Source organism: Dendrobates tinctorius, unplaced genomic scaffold, assembly GCF_039654945.1.
Source record: "Dendrobates tinctorius isolate UK_male_01 unplaced genomic scaffold, ASM3965494v1 ptg000049l, whole genome shotgun sequence".
NCBI classification, from domain to species: domain Eukaryota; kingdom Metazoa; phylum Chordata; class Amphibia; order Anura; family Dendrobatidae; genus Dendrobates; species Dendrobates tinctorius.
This window is the reverse complement of record NW_027361717.1, coordinates 28,726,320-28,748,927: the sequence shown is the minus strand read 5'-3', so window position 1 is coordinate 28,748,927 and position 22,608 is coordinate 28,726,320. Positions and strand designations below refer to the sequence as shown.

At 43.2% G+C, this 22,608-nt stretch overlaps 1 protein-coding gene across 4 annotated transcripts in view; it reads left to right on the top strand.

Annotated features, from left to right (window-relative positions):
• The window catches only part of ZBTB38 (zinc finger and BTB domain containing 38), a 58,823-nt gene extending 36,628 nt beyond the window's left edge, over positions 1-22,195 (top strand). For all 4 annotated transcript variants that reach the window (XM_073576614.1, XM_073576612.1, XM_073576611.1 and 1 more), the window contains exon 2: positions 13,043-22,195. In XM_073576614.1, coding sequence (XP_073432715.1) covers positions 13,063-16,830 — 3,768 coding nt within the window. In that variant the 5' untranslated portion in view covers positions 13,043-13,062 and the 3' untranslated portion in view covers positions 16,831-22,195. The remainder of the gene's footprint in view (positions 1-13,042) is intronic.
• The last annotated feature ends 413 nt before the right edge of the window (positions 22,196-22,608 follow it).

The following is a 22,608-nucleotide window of genomic DNA, read 5'->3' as shown; positions in this document are numbered from 1 at the left end:
AGGCCAAGCACGTCTAGTTGGCACTTGACCGAATGTATGCAAATTTGCATGCAAACACTTCGTGGTAATTTCCCCAGCATATTTTAGTTGATCATTAGCGGCACCAACCGCACACCTTGGGGTCTACGTTGACTTTCATTGAAGGAATAATTTCGTAACACAAAACATGTATTTCCATTGGATAACCATAAAAATCCCTGTGCTGCATGAGGACTACATGTGTCCTAACGTGGCATACGAAAAGAGGCTGTTCGAATGTATTTCAGAATATTCTGCAATTAATGCTGTTTTAAATTAAATAATGATACTAAATTTTAGATTTTTTTGTGGTTATGAGAATTTTTTTATGTTTTTGAGCCTAATAACTTGGAAGGAACTTTGTGTTATTATCGTCATATTTCATGTAGCTGCTCACAAAGCATGCCGAAACACTACTACTAAGCGTACATCAGTGACACCTCTCTGAGGAATAATAACAACATCTATTCAGTTTCCGTAAGTGAACACCTAGGATTACAGAAGCTTCTGATAGCAGACAATGCTATAGCAGTGACTCCAGGGCTGTGGAGTCAGTAAGCAAATCCTCTAGTGATGAGTGAGTATACTCGTTGCTCTGGTTTTCCCGAGCATGCTCGGGTGTCCTCCGAGTATTTTGGCGTGCTCGGAGATTTAGTTTTTGTCGTCTCAGCTGCATGATGTGCGTTGGAGTTAGTCCATTTGATACCAACTTCGACTGCACCAAAATGGACTCCGACTCCACAGTCCTGGCAGTGATGGAAAACTATTATCAATACTATTTTGTGGGAAGTATCTTGTATGAAAAGCCCCATAGCCATTGCACATTTATTACCTTGCATTGATGCGATGAGCTGCTACTCTCATGCCTTTGATTATTTTGATGATGATACCTTGATATTACAATACGCACTTTTCAATTTCTACCATTTTTCATATTCTGATCTGGTCAATAACTGCAAAACATTTCCCACTTGTACAGTGTTGACTTTAGGTAAAAATCTTCTTTTGTCTTTCTTTGAATTAATTTCACATGTCAAGCAAAATTTCCAGTCTGCCCAATTTTGAATTTTCTTGGAACTAGGGATGAGAGGACCAGTGGAAGTTCGGGTTTTGGTAGCCGGCCTGAACTAGTACAAAGTTCGGTTCGGGTATCAAAACTGTAGCCAAACTTGAACTAGAACCCGAATCCCATTGAAAACAATACAGACCCAAACTTTGGATCTGGAAAAAAAATCTCTGTCTGTCTCTCTCTCAGAACTCCAAACATTGCAACAGACTTCCAGTAGAAGTCCTTGATCAGCATTTAGCATCGGTCACTTAGGCTATTTTCACACATCAGTTTTTCGCCGTCAGGCACGATCCGGCGTCGCGCCGGATCCAGCAAATGTAATGTAAAACCGGATGGGATGGATCTGATTTTGGGCCGGATCCATCTTGCGCGTCTGACCAAAAACCAGATCCGTCTCATCCGTTTCATCCGTTTTCCATCCATTTTTCGACGGATTACGACGGATCCGGTTTTTAAAAATGCCCCTTGGGGGCTTCCAAACGGGATTGGCTACTGAAACCTATATATATACCGTGTTCCTACAGCCCATCTTTGACAGGTTGTAGAGGAGAAAGTGCAGGTTGGAGAGAAGAGCAAGTTACTGGCGAAGATGGATGTTGTGATTGGAAATATTTTGAAGAATTTTGTGGATTTTACAGCGAAGGCGAATCGTTTGAGGGTGATTGTTCTGGACAAGGAGAGAGCTAGACAGCAGCACATCATGCATCAGCGACGTCGACGCCGTTTGTGGATCCACCCCATCACAGCCAAGAGAATGATGCATGGGGTCTATTCTACACTCTGCATGGACCTTAGACGAAACCCGGAGAAATTGTTTGCATATGTTCGGATGAAAATGGAGAATTTTGATTACTTGTTGGAGCGCATTGCACACCTCATAAGAAGATCGGACACCTATTGCCGCTTCTCCGTTTCACCCGCAGAGCGTCTGATGGTGACTTTAAGGTAAGACACATTTATTGGATCTGCTCGCATCAGAGCACACTTTCACTGGAATCTTGTTGGTGGTAGTTTGTATCTCCAAGTTAGAGCTTAGTTTTGGTATGTAATGCTCTGATTTTGAACTAATTTTTTTTTTTTAATTCCCCCCAGATTTCTTGCAACTGGAGAATCCCTTTCGTCACTCCATTTCCAGTACAGACTTGGGATTTCCACCATATTTGGAATTGTGAAGTACACATGCTGTGCACTGTGGGACTCTTTAGTTGATGAGTTTTTACCAGAGCCCACAACAGAGAGGTGGATTGAAATTGCTGACAAGTTTCTACAGATATGTCAGTTTCCGAATTGCTTGGGCGCTGTGGACGGGAAACATATCCGCATTGTAAAGCCATCAGGATCGGGATCGGAATATTTCAATTACAAGAAATATTTTTCCATTGTCCTCATGGCCATCGCTGATGCGGAATACAAATTTATTGCTGTTGATATAGGGGCCTATGGCCGCTCTAATGACTCTCAAGTTTTCAAACTGTCAGCCATGGGGCGTAGACTTTATGGAAACACCTTCCAGTTTCCACCCCCTAGACCACTGCCGCAAACATCTGGCCCACCTATGCCTTTTGTCTGTGTAGGGGATGAAGCCTTCCAGCTGTCAGAACACCTTTTGAAACCATACTCTAGCAGAGGATTGACAAGAACAAAACGCATTTTTAATTACCGCCTCACAAGAGCAAGAAGAATGGTGGAATGCGCCTTTGGTATTCTGACAGCCAAATGGCGTGTACTATTGACTGCGATCAACCTCAAGACTGAAACTGTGGACGAGGTGATCAAAGATTGCGTGGTCCTGCACAATTTTGTTATGTGCAAGGAACCCATTTCCATTGAGGACACCTCTGAAGAAACCACCTTGCAAGATTACCAGAACATTACCAATAGAAGTGTCATGATCCAGCGTGGATCTGACAGTTTAAATGGATAAGTGAACTTTTTTTCCTTTGGCTAGGTGCCAAAGTGATGTGATTGCCCCCAGTGGCCATTAGAACTATTACACGTGGTGTCGTTCATTCTAAGTTGCCCCGGTGGCGGTGAGTGGTAGTGCACTTTAGTTTCTTTGGTTTAGTGCACGTAATTATAATTCAGGTGTGAGGCTCTATAAAAGAGAGCCAGGTGTGTTCAATCACTGTTGGTGATATTGTGTTCGTCATTTGGGAAGCAAGCCTGGGTGAGGAAGGAGCTGAACATGAGTCCTGCGCAGCCCAGCCAGAGGGGACGAGTGGCAGCTATGTGGTCTGCAAGAAGGGCTGGCATGGCGTGGTGGAGTCACGGTTTATGTTGTCGGCAGGAAGTGCAGGCATGGCTTGGTGGAGTGGCGACGATGGTGAGAGTTGCACTCAGCATGCTGGACTTGGTTGCTGAAAACTGGACTCAAGCATGCTGAACTTTTTGGCATAAGCTGGACTCATCTTTGGGACTCTGTTTACTGGGCAGCTGCAACTGGTGGTGGACTCTGCTCCAAGGCTGCACTATGGTGAAGGATCCAGTTATGGTGATGGATCCGGGTGGAGGAGAAGATGCACACAGGTGGTGGGCTCTGTTGCTAGGAGCGTACGCAACAGAGCAAAGCTAAGTGGTGTTTCCCCTGTATTGTCATTTTCCCTCATGTGTGTTTAGTGCAGTGGTGGGATTAGTTTCCGCACCGACCAATTCCCTAGTGAGGGTTTAGGCTCAGGGCGAGCTAGGGTTTTTAGGTTCCTGTGCGTCGCCCGGTGCGGAACCGGCATAGGGAACATTAGGAGTGCAGGGACACTGGCTCAGGGGAGTTCAGGAGGTCTCCACTTCCCTATTCCCTATTGCAGGGCCCACCATTGTTAATGTTACCCAGGTTCCCCCTTTATTATTTAAATTCGCCTTACTGGAGGCGGGGTTTCCAGACTACTTTATATATACATGTAATATCTAAAATTCGCCAGTTGGAGGCGGTGTATCCAGCTGCACGTCCTATTATTTAAATTTGCCCAACTGGAGGCGGTGTATCCAGGGTCACGTGTGTCTTATGGGTTCGCCTTGCGGTACTCGCTGCGTCCAGACACACGTGACCGTGACATTATCACCAACCGTACATTTTTTTTTTTCTGGTGAGCTTTGGCCATGTGGAGACCTGTGAGTAATTGCTGCCGGGCCTCACTGAGGTGAGTGGGGAGCGGCAAGGTGTGTTAGAGCTGCTGCAGCAGCAGTTATCAGGGTCTGGGGCCTCTGCTCAGGCAACCAGGAAATCAAAATGGCGGCTTTGGCATATTGCGGGTCTGGCAAAAGCCCCCTTGAGTCGCTGCTGGTGAGCGGGACTTGTTCTTACAGGTGGACGTAACCAGACAGGTGGGTGGAGTTGGTGATCCCCATGGTGCTGTCTGGGGTTCCCCGAGGTGAAGGGATACGTCCCTGTAGTGAGCAGGCTGGTGATAGTCCACGGGGCTCACGCCAAATCTTCAATACCACCGAAGAAGTCGCCCCCCTCCTGGTCGTGTGGAGGAAGGCGACCAGCGAGTGTATTTTTCCTCCATGTCCCTGAGGCTTTGGTAAAAGCCCCCTAGAGTCGCTGCTGGGGAGCGGGACTTGTTTATACAGGCGGACGTAACCAGACAGGTGGATGGAGTTGGTGATCCCCATGGTGCAGTCTGGGGTTCCCCGAGGTGAAGGGGTACGTCCCTCTAGTGAGCAGACTGGTGATAGTCCGCGGGGCTCATGCCAAATCTTCAATACCACCGAAGAAGCCGCCCCTCTTGGTCGTTTGGAGGAAGGCGACCAGCATGTGTATATTTCCTCCATATCCCGGTCCCTTCACCTCCAGGTGTGAGCAGCAGGTGCGCTGTGGGGGAGTGGGGGCATATCTCAACCCTCGCCATTAACCAACCATGGGAGGCGCAGACCTCATGGTGAAAGGGTTGGAGGGTGGTGTCCCTTGGTGAATAGCGGGGGTGTGAGTGTGGTGACAGCGGAGGGACGCCTCTGTTGTCGAGTCCAGAATGAGTTCACCAAATTTATGACTAACGAATGTGTGCAATAAACGTTCAGGTCCAGACCTGTGTGTGAACGAGCGTGTATGGGTGGCCACCAAAAAAAAAAATCAGTGGAAGTGTGTTGCGAAGTGTTACCAGCGCATACTAAACATTGACATACATAACCTCGTTCCCCAGGTCGGCACTGTGTAGATGCGTGGTGCCTCCAAAACGAACATTATTGCCAATACCAGCGGTGCGTTTGTCATTAACCTGAAGTGTCAGGTAGTGGTGGGGTGAACTCAGGATCTGGGCGTCCCCGCTGTTGGTGTTTCCCTAATGAGGAGTGGTCTTGTAATATCTAAAATTCGCCAGTTGGAGGCGGTGTATCCAGCTGCACATCCTATTTAAATTCGCCCAACTGGATGCGGTGTATCCAGGGTCACGTGTGTCTTATGGGTTCGCCTTGCGATACTCGCTGCGTCCAGACACACGTGACCATGACAAGAAGTTCTGTGACGGTTTCATGAATGAGGGACAATTTTGCACAATACTATATGTCACCTCAAGGAAGAATAGACTGGCAGGATGACAGAGTTTGATAAATTTCTGCCCTTAACCAAAGTTGTGTACCTTCTGTACCAACAGTATACCTTTGCCAACCAAAAGTTGTCTATCTTGTCGTGGTTTAACAATTTTTACCTTTTGTCCACAGTTGTGTACCTGGTTGTGTTTTAGGCAAAGTATTTCACCTTTTCACAAAAGTTGTGTACATTGTTAGGAAATCCCCAACAAGATACACAACTTTTTGTAAAAGCTTAAATACTTTGCCTAAAACACAACCAGGTACACAACTGTGGCCAAAATTTAAAATTTCTCAACCTTTTACCCACAGTTATGTACCTGGTTTTGTATACCTTTTTACCTTTTCTCTACCCTGTATTTTACCTTTTGTTATACCATATTTCGCCACAGACAACCAGTGTAAAACAATAATTTAACTTTTATTGAAAATTTTTTTTTTTTTCATAAACTGTTTGGAAATTTCAATTAACTTTTTTAATAAAGCTTTCAAACCAGAAAATTGGTCATTTTTATTTTAAGACGCACATTTATAAATTTGTGTAGTGTGGGGTGGAAATACTGCTGGAGGGGCTGCGGGATACTTCGACACTGGGAGTGTGGAGAGAGGACTTTGGATTGTGGTGGGGAAGGAACAGTTAGAGGTGAAGGTGTGGAAAAAACAATAGAATGGGGGGACATGTGGGAGGCAGAACAGGTGGTGGGTGGTGGAGTGGAGGTTTGAGCAGGGACTGGAGTAGCAGATGTTGTTGAGAATTGGTAAGGTGAAGGAGTTTGGTACGGGGAAGAAGTTTGGTACGGGGCAGGTTGCTGGAAGTGGGGAGATGGCTGGTACTGGGGAGGTTGCTGGTACTGGGGAGGTGGCTGGTACTGGGGAGGTGGCTGGTATGTAATAGGAGGGGGATGAGGGACAGTGGCTGGAGGTGGTGCAGGTGGAGGAACTACTGTGGTGGGAGGAGGAGTTTGGGAGGTAACCTGCAGTAGAGCACCGTGGCACGAATGCATTACATGCATCTGCTGGCTAGGATAGAGCGTTTCCATGCGCTCCACAACAGACCTGAAAAAGGTGTGGTTTGGCGAAGATCTTGCTTCTGAATGCATGGTTTGCAGAATTGTCTTCAACTCCAGATTGGCGCCGTTGATCTGCTGAAAGCCTGCCGAGATTTGCTCTGACAAGACTTTGAGACAGTTCTGGAAAGATGCATTCAGATGCAAGAACTCTGGCGCATAGCTCTTTTCCTGACCCCTCTGCCGCTGCCGCCCAGTACCCGCAGGTGTACTAGAGGTGGCAGCGGCAGAAGGGTGGGGTAAAGGGAAAGAGATCTCCTCACCAGTCGATTCATGTAATGTAGGCGGCCACGATGCTCCTGCGCTGGTGGATGGGAGAGATGGATTGAATGTGAGGGAAGGCTGGGAAGGTGCTGATGGGCCGGGGTGGTCAAAGTGTCCCTTGGTGGCGGTCTCCTCAGGGATCGCCTCAGAAGGGTCCAACCGTGCAGGCTCCCGAGTTCTGGTCACTGTGCTGTGGAATAAAGAGAACCAAATACAATTAATATAGTGACATGGCATTGGCCCTGGCTGAAAAAAAATTACACATGTCAAAAAAAAATTTCTTACATGGGATGTTTCATATTTACCTTCTGGTGACCATTGTTGCCCGGAGGAACGACAGGGCTTGTGCGTACTTGTACTTGCTCCTGCGTCCTCCAGATCCACTCGGGGCCCACATCTCTTTGTTGAACTCCTTCTTGAAACGATCCCTCACAGACCGCCACCGCTTCACAATTCTCTCCCCTGAAACGAGAAAGCACAAAGTGGTTGGTATACACCATCAGTGTTTCCCAAACTCCTGTGCTCATGCCCCCCACGGGTCATGTTTTCAGGATTTCCATAGTGTTGCTCAAAAGGAAATCCTGAAAACATGACCCATGGGGACCACGAGGACTGGCGTTCGGGAAACCCTGGTTTACATCAAGCAACCTGAACTGTATATACTTACGCTCTTGAATCAGGCACGAGCATCGAGGTCCTCCCAGCGGTCCACAAGGAGCAAACAGATTTCCTCCCAGAGCCGTCGGGTAACAATAAGATCAGCATGGCGGCGGTCGGCCATATTCCATAGCGGCTCCCTTTCTCTGACCAGATCGATGAGGTGATCCACATCTATCCCCCCCTCCTCACCGTCAGAGTCGGGAGCACGCTGTGAAGGCTGTTAAAGAAAAAGAGAGAAAAAAAATTAGCCTTCACACTTAAGAAATGAAATAAAAAGGGAAAAAAAAACCTAAGCAAAAATATTATACTTACACGCTGGTGACCGCCGCATTGCTGTCGCCGAAGACCCTGGGAGGCACTGCGAGGACCTCTTGGCCGAGCACCAGATTGGGAAGACTAGAAAAGAAAAAAGAAAATTATGTGCTTGGATGTAGGCATATTTGTTGTTGTTTGCTGTGTGATGTCTGCGCTACATTGATTTCTATGTGTTGTGTGTAGTGTGATGTTGTGTTTCTGCATTTGATGCAGGAAACTTTCCAGTTGCGAGCCCACTCCAGGTATCTGTCCACCCCTTCGTTCTTCTTCTGGGAGATCCTCTTCAGCTTGTGATTCCTGTTTTGACATAAAAGCCAATTAATAGACATATATTCCAGAGATGATGGATTCTGGAAATAAAAACTTACCGTTAAACGCTGACGATGCGAGGCAGGGCTCCCAGAAGAAGATGTGGTGTCCTGCTGCTGGCCAGACTCCACTCCTGTTGCTGCTGTTGCTGGTGCTGCTGCTTCTGTAGGGCGGCTTCTGCTGGTGAATAAAGAGAAACAAAGGGCCAATGAATATATTGTAACATCGGCGGCCGCGCCTTCTGCAGCGGCGCCCGCCGCCTCCTCTTACCGGCGTCTCCGCCGCAGCACGCACTCCCATCCTGCCTCCAGCACTGCGGCGCTCCTGCGCCCCTTCCTTAGGCCGCGGGCGCGCGTCAGCGCTTCCTCTTCTGCTGGTGGTGGGCGACGTTGAGGGCAGCGCTTGTCATCTTCCTTCCGGTTCCTAAGGTATTTCAGGCGTCGTCACTGTTGAGAGGACGCCTGAGGATTGTTGTGTTAACCCACGCCTTCCGGGCCTCTCTAGCCTCTATAGTTACTCCAGTGAATTCTCCTGCTTTCTCCTGTCAGCTCCCGGGTTGTCCTGCCCTCCTCCCTCGTTCTCCTTCTCCCTTGTTTTTCCTCTCCTCCAGCCTTTCACCACCCTTACCCTCCCTGGCGTCTCCTTCGTTGCATTCCTCCTGTCCCCGTGGCTGTTCCTGCTCTCCCTACTTGCCTCTGCTGCCTGGGTGTTCCCTGCTTCCTATAACCTGCTCGGGCACTCCTGTCTCTGTCCTGTGACCTAGCCTCCTTCTGGTTGCTGTCCTTGAGCCGTCCCTCCTGGTACCGGCTGTCGCGGTTCTGTCCTCTGTGGTTTTGCCCCTAACGATCCCTGTATAGGGGTCGGTCATCACCTGGCGAGCTCGACCCAGGGGCTCCAGATCCGTGACCCAGAGGGTCCACTCTCGGACTTAGTCTATCCCTTGAGCGTTACATATATTGATATTCAATGGCCCTAGTTTGGAGGAATGGGGGATGTGATAATTACTGTCTGTCATCTGCTGGTGGACTCCCCTCCGCTTGTTCGGCATGGTCGCTTGGCTCCATTTGGGGTGGTGCTGGTGGTGCAGTAGTCTCCTGCGGCTGGCTCCTCTTTTGGCTGGCATGTTGGCTGTGGCTGAGGGTCCCACTGTCATGGTTTTATATATGTTTGCTGTGGGCAGGGCTACTGAGCATGCTCAGACCAAAAAAAACGGATCTGGCCACCGGATCCGGCTTTGGCCGGATCCGGCGCATTGCGGCGCTCATAGACTTTCATTGTGTGAAAAAGCCGGAAGCGCCGGATTCGGGAGGTCCGGCTTTTTCGCCGGAGACAAAAAACGTTACAGTTGCCGTTTTTTCCAGACGCCGGATTGAGAAACATTGCTGGATCCGGTCAAAACCGGACGAACCGCATGGCCATCCGGCGCGATCCGGCGCTAATGCAAGTCAATGGGGGAAAACCGGATCCGACATTGCATTTCGCCGGATCCAGTTTTAGTAAAAATAGCCGGATCGCGCCTGACGGTGAAAAACTGATGTGTGAAAGAGGCCTAACTGTCTAGTACGAACACTGAACTGTTAAGTTCGGCTTTGCTCATCGCTAGTTGCAACCCTTCAAAAGTATAGAATAATAATGAATAATTAAAAAAAAAATAAAAATGAAAATAATAGTTTATCTTTTTCCCAAACATATAAGCATTCATCCTTACATCTAAAGGCTGGATTCACTTCTTGAACATTTGGTGTGACTGTCTAAACTGAAATCCACAGTATTTCTGCAATAAATATCTACACTTATTTCCGCCACTTAGGACTTCTTCACACGCTGTGATTTGTTCCAAACGCTGCACTTTACAGTACCAGTAAAGTGAATAAGATTTCTGAATTGTCATGCTGCTTATTTGTTTCCTTGCAGATTGGAACCATGAACCATCAAAGCGTTTTTTAGTTTTATTCTTCAAATCTGCTGCATATTAATTCTTTGAGTGTTTTTGTAACATTTTTCTCCCAGTCAAATGAATGGGGAAAAACATATAAATGCACATATTTTATGCAATATTTTTCCTGCCAACACTCAGGTTTTTAGTGCAGAAAAACCTGCTGCAAATACTCAGTATTTTGTTAAGCAAACAGCACCAAGAAGCACAGAATAGCAGCTTAAACTGCGGATTGCAGGGTTCCCATTAAAATAAATGCGTAAAACTGCTCCAAAAAGAGATTTTTCTGCAACAGAAATAAACATGCTGCAGTTTTTCAAAAACACCAGCAACCAATTACTGCAGGGGGGGTCCCCAACCTATAGCTTGGGAGCCACATGTGGCACGCGGTCCCATGAATTGTCGCTCGTGACTGGCTGCCAGCTTGGTGCATTAGGTCCTGGTCTAGCAAACAGGTATGAAGAGTACATCTCAAAATGGTGAATTTTGTGAGTAGCCCTGCACAGAAGTGCAGATCTGGATGCACATTTAATGGTCTTAGGGGTTTAGAGATGTTTTAGGTGTGATACACTGGAGGATGGCACTACCTGTAGAGGAGGTGCTCAAAGCTGGATGTGACGGTGAGTTGGGAGTCCTTGATGGGAAATACTGAATGGGGTAATTGTGGTAACCCCTGGATCTCAGTGTACTGCTTTGGAGTGATTTCTGTGGAAAAGCTTTGGTTATCATTATACCTGTAATGGGGGCTTTGGTTGACACTACTTTGAAGGAGGTGGGAGCTGAATGTGGCTCGCGACCCTCTCTCAGTGCTGAATGTGGCTCGCGACCCTCTCTCTAAGCTGAATGTGGCTCGCGACCCTCTCTCTAAGCTGAATGTGGCTCTCAAGGTCAGAAAGGTTGGGGACCACTGAATTACTGCATGGAATTTGCACCACAAAACCACACAGTACGTGGGTTTATAATCACAGAAAAAAGTCCCAAATATCCATTAACCTCTAATCCATTGGGGTATTTGTCTCCCTTTAATGATATCAATATTGATCACGAAAAAGTTACCTAAAGAAATAATATGGTACTTAATAAAAATCAAATCAAATATAAAGGCTATATAGAAATATACCAAAAAATATAAAGTGCTGAGTGCTCAAAATGTAAACAATCTATAAAGGTTAATCATGGCAGACCTGCCCAACTAAAGTGCCATACTACTATAAAGGACAATATATCCACAACGCAATGATATTAAACGGTTAATATTTAAACATATAATGGACCAAAAAATACCTATGTGGTGCACGTGGAATTCCTGGCGTCCCTGCTGCCCCAAGGGTCGCCATGAATTCCACATATATTTGATGTGTTGGCTCTTTTGTATACCCTATTACATGTTGGTGTCTATTAATTATAAAATGTAGACAAAAGGAGAAATGAGGAGTAATGGATTCAGAAGTAAATATAAAAGTACAAAATGTATTAATTGACACATGCACAGAAGGGATATACCTTTTTTTGGCCGCAGTATTTATTGACTTGGCTAATCCTGCATGATACTTTATTGCACTACTTGTGTTTCTATGATGATTTTCTGTGAGCACGGGTTGTCAATTCTGTTCCCCCTGTCCGGGTCTGTCCTGGTTGCGTCTGATTTTATGTAAATTTGGGGTGTGATCTATTACCCTTCTGTGCATGTGTCAATTAATACATTTTGTACTTTTAGGCTAAGTGCACACGTTGCAGAAATTTTCTGCTCAAAAACCTGAATCCCTTCCCAGAAACCGCACCTATTTTTCCGCTTGCGTTTTTTGCGCAGTTTTGATGCGTTTTTGATGCGGGTTTTTTTCCGCAGCGGTTTAAAACCGCATGGAAGAGGCCTAAAACGGGGAAAATCCGCAAAATTAATGAGCATGCTGCGTTTTTTACTGCGATGCGTTTTTTTTGCGGTAAAAAACGCATCAATGTGCACAAAAAGTGCAAAATGCATAGAAATGACTGTGCAGCTTATTTTTAGCGGTTTTATAGCGGTTTTATAGCGAAAACCGCGGTAAAAACCACTAAAAAAACGCTGTGTGTGAACACAGCCTTATATTTAATTCTGAATCCATTACTCCTCATTTCTCCTTTTGTCTGCATTACTTATGGAGTGGAATATTATATATGATGGCGGTTTATTCATTATGGTTACCGCCTATGTCTCTATATAGAGTATTGGGCGTCTCTTTATGCATAATTATAAAATGTGTAGCCTACGGTTATATTGCTAATTTTTTATTGGGCCGCTGTTTATTTAGAAGCCTGTGCATTGTGGACATTCTTTGGCAATATGTCTCTGGTTTAGTATTTTCAGAACCTCTTTCTTTATTCTTGTTTTTAAATGAATTTTAAATAAAAATATTTTTATTAAGTACCCCTTTTGTTACCATATTATTTATTTAGGTAACTTTTGTTAGTATGTGGGTTGTATGCCAGTAAAAGTCATCCATTTGGTTGGTACTTTGCATGCGTAAAATCTGCATCAAATGTGCAATGTGTGAACCTAGCCTTAGAGATCCTGTTTATGGGTAGCATAGTGTGCATCAAAACTAAGAAAAAAAATGATAATATTTCAGTTTGGATCAATACAAAGTGCCATGTATCTAAGATAAAAAAGACAATATTTTACCAAGAAATGAAAAAAAAATCACAGTGCAACACTGGAAACACTTCACCCTTTACAGCAAGATTCACTTTTTTTTGTGGTACATTTATAGAAAATGAATTGGTGATTTTAGAATTTTTTGCACATTAATATTTCATATATCATTTAGGTAAAGATGAAAAAAGTTGAGATGTCTTTAGTCAATTTGGTGGAATATATACTAATCTATTTTGTTTTTGTCTTCATAGACTTCCATGCCTAAATCAGAATGTTCACTTCAGAAGACCTAGCAGATTGCCTTCATGGAGAGAGCCTTCTATGTAGTCTAAATGAGCAACGTATGCAAGGATTCTTGTGTGATGTCACCATCGTGGTTGAAGACACCAAATTTAAGGCTCATAGGAATATACTAGCAGCCTCAAGTCTATATTTTAGAAATCAGTTCCGGAGCCAGAGTATTTTAATACAAGGACATGTCTTGGAACTCACAGATTTCAAAGCTGACACGTTTACGGAGATACTGAATTTTATTTACAGCTCTAAGATTGCAGTGAAGAAAAAGGAGACACTTACTGATCTTGCAGATGCTGGTAAAAAACTAGGAATAACATTTTTAGAAAATATAAAAACTTCCAAGAAACGCTCGGTTGTCACATGCTCAACGGAAACCGAGGCAAATTTACCACCCACATTTTATCGAGGAGAGAACGGATTGAAATCAGAAACTGTAGATAAAAATAGGGATGACCCAGCCGTTGCTAGTGGACCAAGAATAACCAATGCATTTTCCATTTTGGAAACGGAAGTCAATGGATTTTCTCCTCTTGATTTGAGGGCAAATTTTAAGAAGTCTAACGGCCCTTGTGAAGAAGAGAACGATAAAAGTAACTCTGATATCGGTGTCTGTAGTGATGGTGAACCTGTTAACACTTTGGCTGAGCATTCTTATGCAGTGTCTCCTGGGGATGCTCCATACAAGAGGGACTCTGTGTTTGATCATAGCAATAAGCGTAGCCATTTAGGGGATGGTGACGATAGCACACCACATCCAGTTCCCAGTATCCAAGAACCATCATCAACTGGTAACATGCCTGTGCTAGAGCCTCAGTGTTTTAGGCCTCAGCCTATAGTCCAGAGTAGTGCTTCTACAAATGTTGCCAGCTCAACTGACGAAACGGCCAACCCTTCTGATTTCTATAGCCAAAAGGAAAATGAAAGTCTCCTACTGCCACTTGCTCCAAGTAACCCACCCGTCCCTCAGCCTTTCTGTGAAAATGCACTTTATCCGCTACCTAAAAGGCATCATGAGACATTGAGCTGCAAGAATTGCAGCAAAGAGTTTGCACATTTCAAACGCCTACAGAGACATGAACAAATCTGTTTTAAAGTGGTCCACACTGAAAAAGATATGAAGTTGCAAAACAGCCTTTCACAGGTTACCTCAGCCGATGGAGCTTCTGACCAGAATAGTCTTCCCAATGGTTCTTCGGCTGCAACAGACCACTTTGTGAAGATAGTAGATGGTAAAATATTCTACGTTTGCATTGTATGCAAAAGAAATTATGTTACTCTTTCAAGCCTTCGACGTCATTCTAATGTCCACTCCTGGAGAAAATCCTATCCTTGCCATTATTGCAGCAAAGTGTTTGCCTTAGCAGAATATCGAACTAAACATGAAATTTGGCATACAGGGGATCGTCGATATCAGTGTATATTCTGCCTAGAAACATTTATGACTTATTACATTCTTAAAAATCATCAAAAATCTTCTCATGGAATTGATCCAAGATTAGGTGTGGGGAGTAAAGCAAACAATAGAGGCCTCAAATCTAGTATCTATCCCTACAAATTATATAGACTTTTACCGATGAAGAGTAAAAGAGCGGCCTTGAATAGTTCTGGGAATGACTCTGCAGAGCACTCCGGAATCCACTTCCAAGGACAGAATTCATTTAACATAGCCACTGTTGTGCAAAATCCAATAATCTCGCCACCGTTTGCTTTGGAAAACCAGGAAAGCTATTCTTGTACACTAGACCCAGCATCTCAAAATGCTACAACCACAAACCAGGAGTCTTGGCCATTTAATATAATACAGTGTGATAAAAATGCAAATGTTTTACCTGCTCCCATCTCAAGCACTCCCAATGACATTTTGGACTCCACTCCAACAGTAGGTGATAGTGAAGCCTGTCCTTATACTGAGAATCAAAATATTCCCACTGTTATTAACACTATCAAAGCAGCACCATCTGTGATTATGCACAGCAGCAGGGTATCATCTGTGATCATGCATGGAAATGCTGTGACCGGAGGTACAGCAACAAACGGAATAGGTTGGAATCACAGTAGAACCACTGTATCACCAGAAAGAGAAGATACTTATCAGGGAAATAATGTTGAAGCTACACAGTCAAAACCTACAAGTGACGAAGAGCAGACAGATAAGTACAGGGCAGGAGAGTCATATCCGGAAAGGCGAGAAGTCACGCAACCAGCCACTTCATATAAAAAGAACAAAAGTGTTATTCGGGAAGGAAATAAAACAGAAACATACATAGCAAAACCGGCATTACCCGGAACTCTGGTAAATAGTGGAATTGCTCCACTTTGCCAGATCACAGTCAAAATTGGAAGTGAAGCTCTGGTAAAAAGACAGATCTCCGGCTCATCGCTATTTTTCAGGAGAAATGGAAAACCAAGGCATTCTGAGTCTAAACTAGAGAAAGCACGGCAAGTATCCGATGAAGACAAGAAAGAAAGGAGCTCCAATCGACTTCGGAAATCAGAATGTATTCAAATGGAAGAAATGTGCGATGATGCCAGTGACCAGGATGTGTCTGACAAACCTTGGCGACCCTACTATAACTACAAACCTAAAAAGAAATCTAAGCACTTTAAAAAATTTAGAAAACTCAAGAAAAAGAAAAAACACAGTAGAAGTAGAGATCTTGAGGATGATTTCATTGACGTAGAAAACGTAGATGAAGTTAATGTAGTGGACACAAAACCTTTTACTGGGCATGATGAAGATCAGGCAGATGAACAGGAGAAACCTCTGGAAACGGAAGATTTTAAAGACCGCGAGAAAACAGATAAGGTAGAAATGGTTACAGCGCAGTGGGAAATGGACAGCAAACCCTTTTTTTGTGAACTGTGTCAAAAATCTTTTCGGAATCCTTCAACTTTAAAAGTGCATATGCGTTGTCACACCGGGGAGAAGCCCTATCCCTGCAAGACATGCGGAAAGTGCTTCTCCTTCCCAGGGAATTTAAACAAACACGAACGCATCCACCAGACTTTAAAGAACTTCAAGTGTCAGTACTGCAGCAAGTCATTTATGTTACATGAAACTCTGAAAAAGCACGAGAGGATTCACACTAGAGAAAAAACGTATGACTGTCAGTTTTGCTCGCAGCAATTCCTATACCTTTGTACAAAAAAGAACCACGAGCAAAAACATTTGGCAGAACAGGGTGTTAAAGGGTTTGTTTGTTTCCATTGTTCTAAAGTCTGCAAAACTGCAGCAGCTCTCGGGATGCACCAAAAGAAGCACTATCTCAAGGGTCTAAAGAATAAAGACCATAAAGACTTTTCACCATCTACGGCCAAAATAGGCAGCTGGAGTAATATTGCCAGTAGTTCTAGCAAAGAATCCGATATCATTGAAGAAAGAAGTTCCCTGAATGTGCCTGAAAGTTTTCCTCCTTCCTTCGACGACTGTGAGGCTCCATTGTTGTCTTTTAACAACGGTGTTACCGAAGTATCCCCGCAGAATGTTAATGCTGCACGTCTTGTGGAGAATATCAATGAAATTGGAGAAAGCGATAGTCATTTTCTGACTCCAGTGCCACCTCCAACTGGATTAAACAGCACCATTCTGATGGAGGCCCCCAGAGGCTGGAAGCACTGGAAAACAAGACAGTACAACTTAGAGGAAAGCATGAACTCTGATCATTCATCTTTAAAAGAAAGTACTAAGACTTTCACTGAACTGAAGACAATGACTAGTTTTGAGACCCCGTTTATCCCGTGAAAAGATTGAAATGGGAACAACAGAAGCAGCGCAAACTAATTTTGTTAACTCCATTGCTGCCACAGGACAACCGCAGACCCCACTGCAGCAGAAATGGTTAAAATAGTCAAAAGTTATCAAAACGTTTAGTGTTAATATGTGTTATTTTTCCTGAGCTGTAGATCCATGCACCAGTCCTATGTAAAAAGACAAACAGCTTATAGTGTGTTTTTGAGAGCAGTTTGCCATGTAACACCTTCTGTGCAGATTAGAGTATAATATACGTTTATTAAAGCAGCAGTCAGTCGGTTTTTCTGTATACATGTGGCGGGTCCATAAAAGACCACCAAAATTCTCTTTTACTCCTTTGCATTGTAATCCAAATTGGGGGTTTCCATTCTCCCTGTATATGTTATGACTATAAGATATTTAGTGGGACAGAAATGACCATGGCACCAATACAAAGTGACAGCACGTTCCTGTAATGATATCACAGCTCCTCCTTACCGTTCTGCTCATTCTAACGTCGTAGTGCTGTTCTCTATGGGTTCCTCTGTGTGGACTGCTTCTTTTAATACCATATATTATGCTACATTTAATATCAACTGTACAGTATATTTTATATTGTATTTAGTGTATTATTTAGGAAAAGAGCTCACTGCAGCCGGGACTAAAGAAAAGAAAAAAAAACTATGTGTATCTTGAAAATCGCACACAATATGTTATAGTGAATTATACTGTTAACACAAAGTAACTATTTGTCATCATTTCTTAAAAATATGCGTTGTTTAGCTTATGACATTCTACCGTGTTGCGTTGGTCAGGAAGTGGTCGTCCACTTGTAAAAAAAAAAAAGTTCTTTAGGTGTGATCCTAACATAAGCTATACAACTCACCAATATATGGGTATTTCCAAAGGTGTCCTAATCCTCCACTATCAGCCATAGGTGGTATCGTCCCGGTAGCTCTACTTCCAGGTTGTGCTTGAGAGTTTCCTGTGACGGCCCATCATAATGCTTTGTGTGTATCGGTCGGACTGGCTGAAAATCAGGCACCTTTAATAATACAGTGGGTATGGAAAGTATTTAGACCCCTTTAAATTTTCCACTCTTTGTTTCATTGCAGCCATTTGGTAAATTCAAAAAAGTTCTTTTTTTTCTCATTAATGTACATTTTGACTGAAAAAAAATAGAAATGTAGAAATTTTTGCAAATTAAAAAAGAAAAACTGAAATATCACATGGTCATAAGTATTCAGACCCTTTGCTCAGACACTCGTATTTAAGTCAATGCAGTCCATTTCCTTGTGATCCTCCTTGAGATGGTTCTACTCCTTCATTGGAGTCCAGCTGGGTCTAATTAAACTGATAGGACTTGATTTGTAAAGGACACACCTGTCTATATAAGACATCACAGCTAACAGTGCATGTCCGACCAAATGAGAATCATGAGGTCAAAGGAACTGGCCAAGGAGCTCAGAGACAGAATTGTGGCAAGGCACAGATCTGGCCAAAGTTACTAAAGAATTTCTGCAGTACTCAAGGTTCCTAAGAGCACAGTGGCCTCCATAATCCTTAAATGGAAGAAGTTTGGAACAACCAGAAATCTTCCTAGACCTCGCCGTCCAGCCAAACTGAGCGATCGTGGGAGAAGTGCCTTGGTGAGCGAGGTAAAGAAGAACCCCAAGATCACTGTGACTGAGCTCCACAGATTCAGTAGGGAGATGGGAGAAAGTTCCACAAAGTCAACTATCACTGCAGCACTCCACCAGTCGTGCCTTTATGGCAGAGTGGCCCCACAGAAACCTCTGCTCAGTACAAGACATATGAAAGCCCGCATAGAGTTTGCTAAAAAACACATGAAGGACTCCCAGACTACTAGACAATGACCTTAAGCACACAGCTAAAATAACAAAGGAGTGGCTTCAGAACAACTCTGTGACCATTCTAGACTGGCCCAGGCAGAGCCCTGACCTAAATCCAATTGAGCATCTCCAGAGAGACCTGAAAATGGCTGTCCACCAACGTTCACCATCCAACCTGACGGAACTGGAGATGATCTGCAAGGAAGAATGGCAGAGGATCCCCAAATCCAGGGGTGAAAAACTTGTTGCATCATGGTCTGAATACTTATGACCATGTGATATTTCAGTTTTTCTTTTTTAATAAATTTGCAAAAATTTCTACATTTCTGTTTTTATTTCAGTCAAGATGGGGTGCAGAGTGTACATTAATGAGAAAAAATGAACTTTTTTGAATTTACCAAATGGCTGCAATGAAACAAAGAGTGAAAAATTTAAAGGGGTCTGAATACTTTCCATACCCACTGTACATAAGTATTAGTAAGTTTTATCTCTTTATATTAGAAACCCATCTAAAGATTATTTTATACACTGGACCACCTCTTTAATAATGTTTCAACAGTTTTTTTCAAGATTGTGCCTGAAAGAACCAGTAAGAATGGAAGATAATTTTATCTATGCAACCAAAGGATATCTCTTTTTTTATTGCATTGTGTTAGATTTAATTTTAGTATGTACCTAGGGGTTCTTCTGCACATTTTAGTAAATCCTAAAATGTTACGGACTGTTGTATATTGGTATTGCCATTCAGGCTATTGCAGTAATACTTGCAAAAAAAGTATTCTTCAGTTAGTTTGGATTGGCCTTTGTCCTTTCTAATTCCCTCTCTCGCCCCAATCTATGGGATTCCCTAATTTTAAACATGAGATGATGAAAAAGAGGTCTTACACCTTATCCCATTTTAGAGAAAATAACTTGGAGGATGTTAAAGAGAATCGGTCACAAGGTTTGTGCCACATAATCTTAGAGCAGTATAATGTAGTGGCAGGGACCCTGGGCTGCTTAGTGTAGTTTTGATAAAATAACAGTTTTATCAGCAGGAGATTATCACTAGAGGTCTAGTAAACCTGTTGCCATGTAGTCAAACCTATCCGTCCACTCTATCAAACCTCGCCCCAACCACTGTTTGGCAGTTTTCTGTATGCAATGTGCATAGGCAGAAAGCTGCCAATCAATGGTGGGGGCGGAGTTATACAGAGCTCAGCATTCAAAGAACTGACATATCTGCAACGGAGAAACCAGGTATTTTATCAAAATGATATCAAGCAGCTCAGTAAGTGATATGTCGCTGGAATCAGGGTCTCTGCTCCTACATTATGCTTATTTCAAATGGGGTAGCAAAAACTTGGAGACAGATTCCCTTTAAAAGGTCATCTGTTCACACAAATATGAGTTTTCCATACTTGGCTATTCATCAGCCTAAATGGCAACCTGTCTTGTTAAACTTGCTGTCCAATCTGTGGGGAGTATGTAATAGAGCAAGATTAGCTGAGCAGATTAATACATTGCTTGTGAAAACATTTAGTGTAAGGGTGCTATTACACATGGCTGAGCCGCTGGTGGCAGATATGGATTGCCGCTAATTTCCACACTGCACCTGTACTTGTTATTAGTTACAGTACAAGTACAATTATAGTATTACACCGTATAATAGCTAAGCTCTGAGGAGTCTGTGTACGTGCACCTTGTTTTATTCATTAGCATCCCTGCTACTCCAGACTTATGAGTGGATTGGTTGTCCAGCTCAGTGACTGACAGCTTTCCCTGTGTGTACACTAATTATTGAGTCCACTGGACTTGTAAGTCTTCAATGACAAGGATATAAATCAATAAATTCTTGTCATAAGATAGCCATGTGCATAAGCCGGGCTTTATACATGTATTTTATTATTTATTTTCTCTCTTTTATATCACCATTGATACCTCAGCACTTGACAGACATCATCTTCGCTGTCCCCATTGGGGCTCACAATCTAAATTCCCTATCAGTATGTCTTTGGAGTGTGGGCGGAAACCCGTGCATACACTGGGAAAACATACAAACTTGTTGCAGATGATTTCATTGGTGGGATATAACTCCAGGACCTGCGAGGCTTCAGTGCTAACCATTGAGCCACCTCACTGCCATTCTTATCTTTCAGGTTACATCGGGGGCTTATCTACAGCATTACAGAATGCTGTTGATAAGCCCCTGATGTCGATGCCAGCAGCTCATACTCCAAAAAAAGGGTGACAGATTCCCTTTAAAGACTCCTGCACATGCCTGTGTACGAAGCCTACTACCAAATCCTTTCCTAAAAACTATATGTTATCCTGCTCAACATCTCCAGCGCTATAAGATACTGCCTGAAGATCACACAGATTGTTTGGTATGATAGGTTTCGTTTAAAGGTAAAATGATTTAAATTTCCGCGTCTTGAGTCTTAAAACAAGTTACTGCCTTGTTAATTTGTGGGATCCAACCCACATCGATCAGCAGAACAGGAAACTTATCCTTGTTATAATGGAGCTTGCACGTGCAACCGCTACTCCAATCATTGTCTGTGAGGCTGGTGAGCGCTGCACTTGGCTTTTTTAAGCAGCCTCAGAGAATGAATGGTGGTGCATTCGAGTGTCTGACCTCGTGCCGCTTCATTTTGTAACAGAGATAAAAGTTCACCGTCTGGGATAAAATTTCCCCACTCTGCCCATCGGTGCAGATCTCAGCAAACAGCAAGTTATCAGTTATCCTATGGATAGGTAATAATTTGTTTTCACTCTTGAACCACCCTAAGAATCCATCATAGGTACAATTGCCTATTTTATGGTTTACAGAACATTTTACATACCTACAAAATATGTTCCATTGCTGACAACTTTTTCAGTTTATTTGACTTGCACCTTAGGGCATTCAGGGGACCTATTTTCGTATTTGAGAATTAAAGGGACACTTTTAGAAAATGATTTAATCAAGCCCCATTAACTTTGTTTCTTTCATTGTCTTATGATTAATACAGAAGCTAAGCACTACTATTTTTATTTGGTCACCTACAAATATCATTTTACCAAAATTCGTACACACCCTCAGTGTTCCTCATGGGCGGGAGGTCGCATGGCAAACACAAGAATTCCATCATGGTTTCCTTGTGATCTTCACAAACAGTCAGCAACTCTTTACTCATTAAGGTGATTCCTAAGTGATTGTAACACGTCATTTTACATTAACTTGCAGGTGACCAAATCTCAACCTGGAGTCCTAAAATTAGGATGTCTGCTTTATATTTGCATATCCAACAAGGACAAGACAGGAATAAATATTTAATTATGGGATTGGAAGATTCTCAAAATTTCACAACCACTATGAAAATACAGAACTAGACAGTACTCTGTTGAGCACTGCAAAGGATGTTAGTGGCAAAGCAAAATGTCTTGACGATTACAGTTATAATATAACACGTCGTTTTAATTGGTCTGTATTTTTTCATTTGTTTTCTGCATTTTGTTCTGTTTTATTTTGTCTTCATTTCTCATAAAATGATTAATCAGTAGTGTCATTTCTAGCTCTTTATTTTCTCCAGTAAATGTACCGTAATATCTGAAACCATTTGTTAAAATTTTATGTTACATTTGACCTTCACCTTCAGATTTTAACACATTTCTGCTTAATATTAACATTTTAATAAGATTACCATCACTAAAATATAGAGGATTAACCTTCATATTTTAGTGTAGAACAGCACAATAAAACCAGTTTGCTGAACATTAAACCCTTTCTGCCATATGACGTACTATTCCGTCCATGTGCCCTGGGACTTATTTTCCATGGACGGAATAGTACGTCATATGCGACCAGCCGTGCTAACGGGGATAGTACGTCATATGCGACCAGCCGTGCTAACGGGGAGCGCGGCTGATCATGGCCGGGTGTCAGGTGATTACACTGTCTTACCAAGGTTTTGTC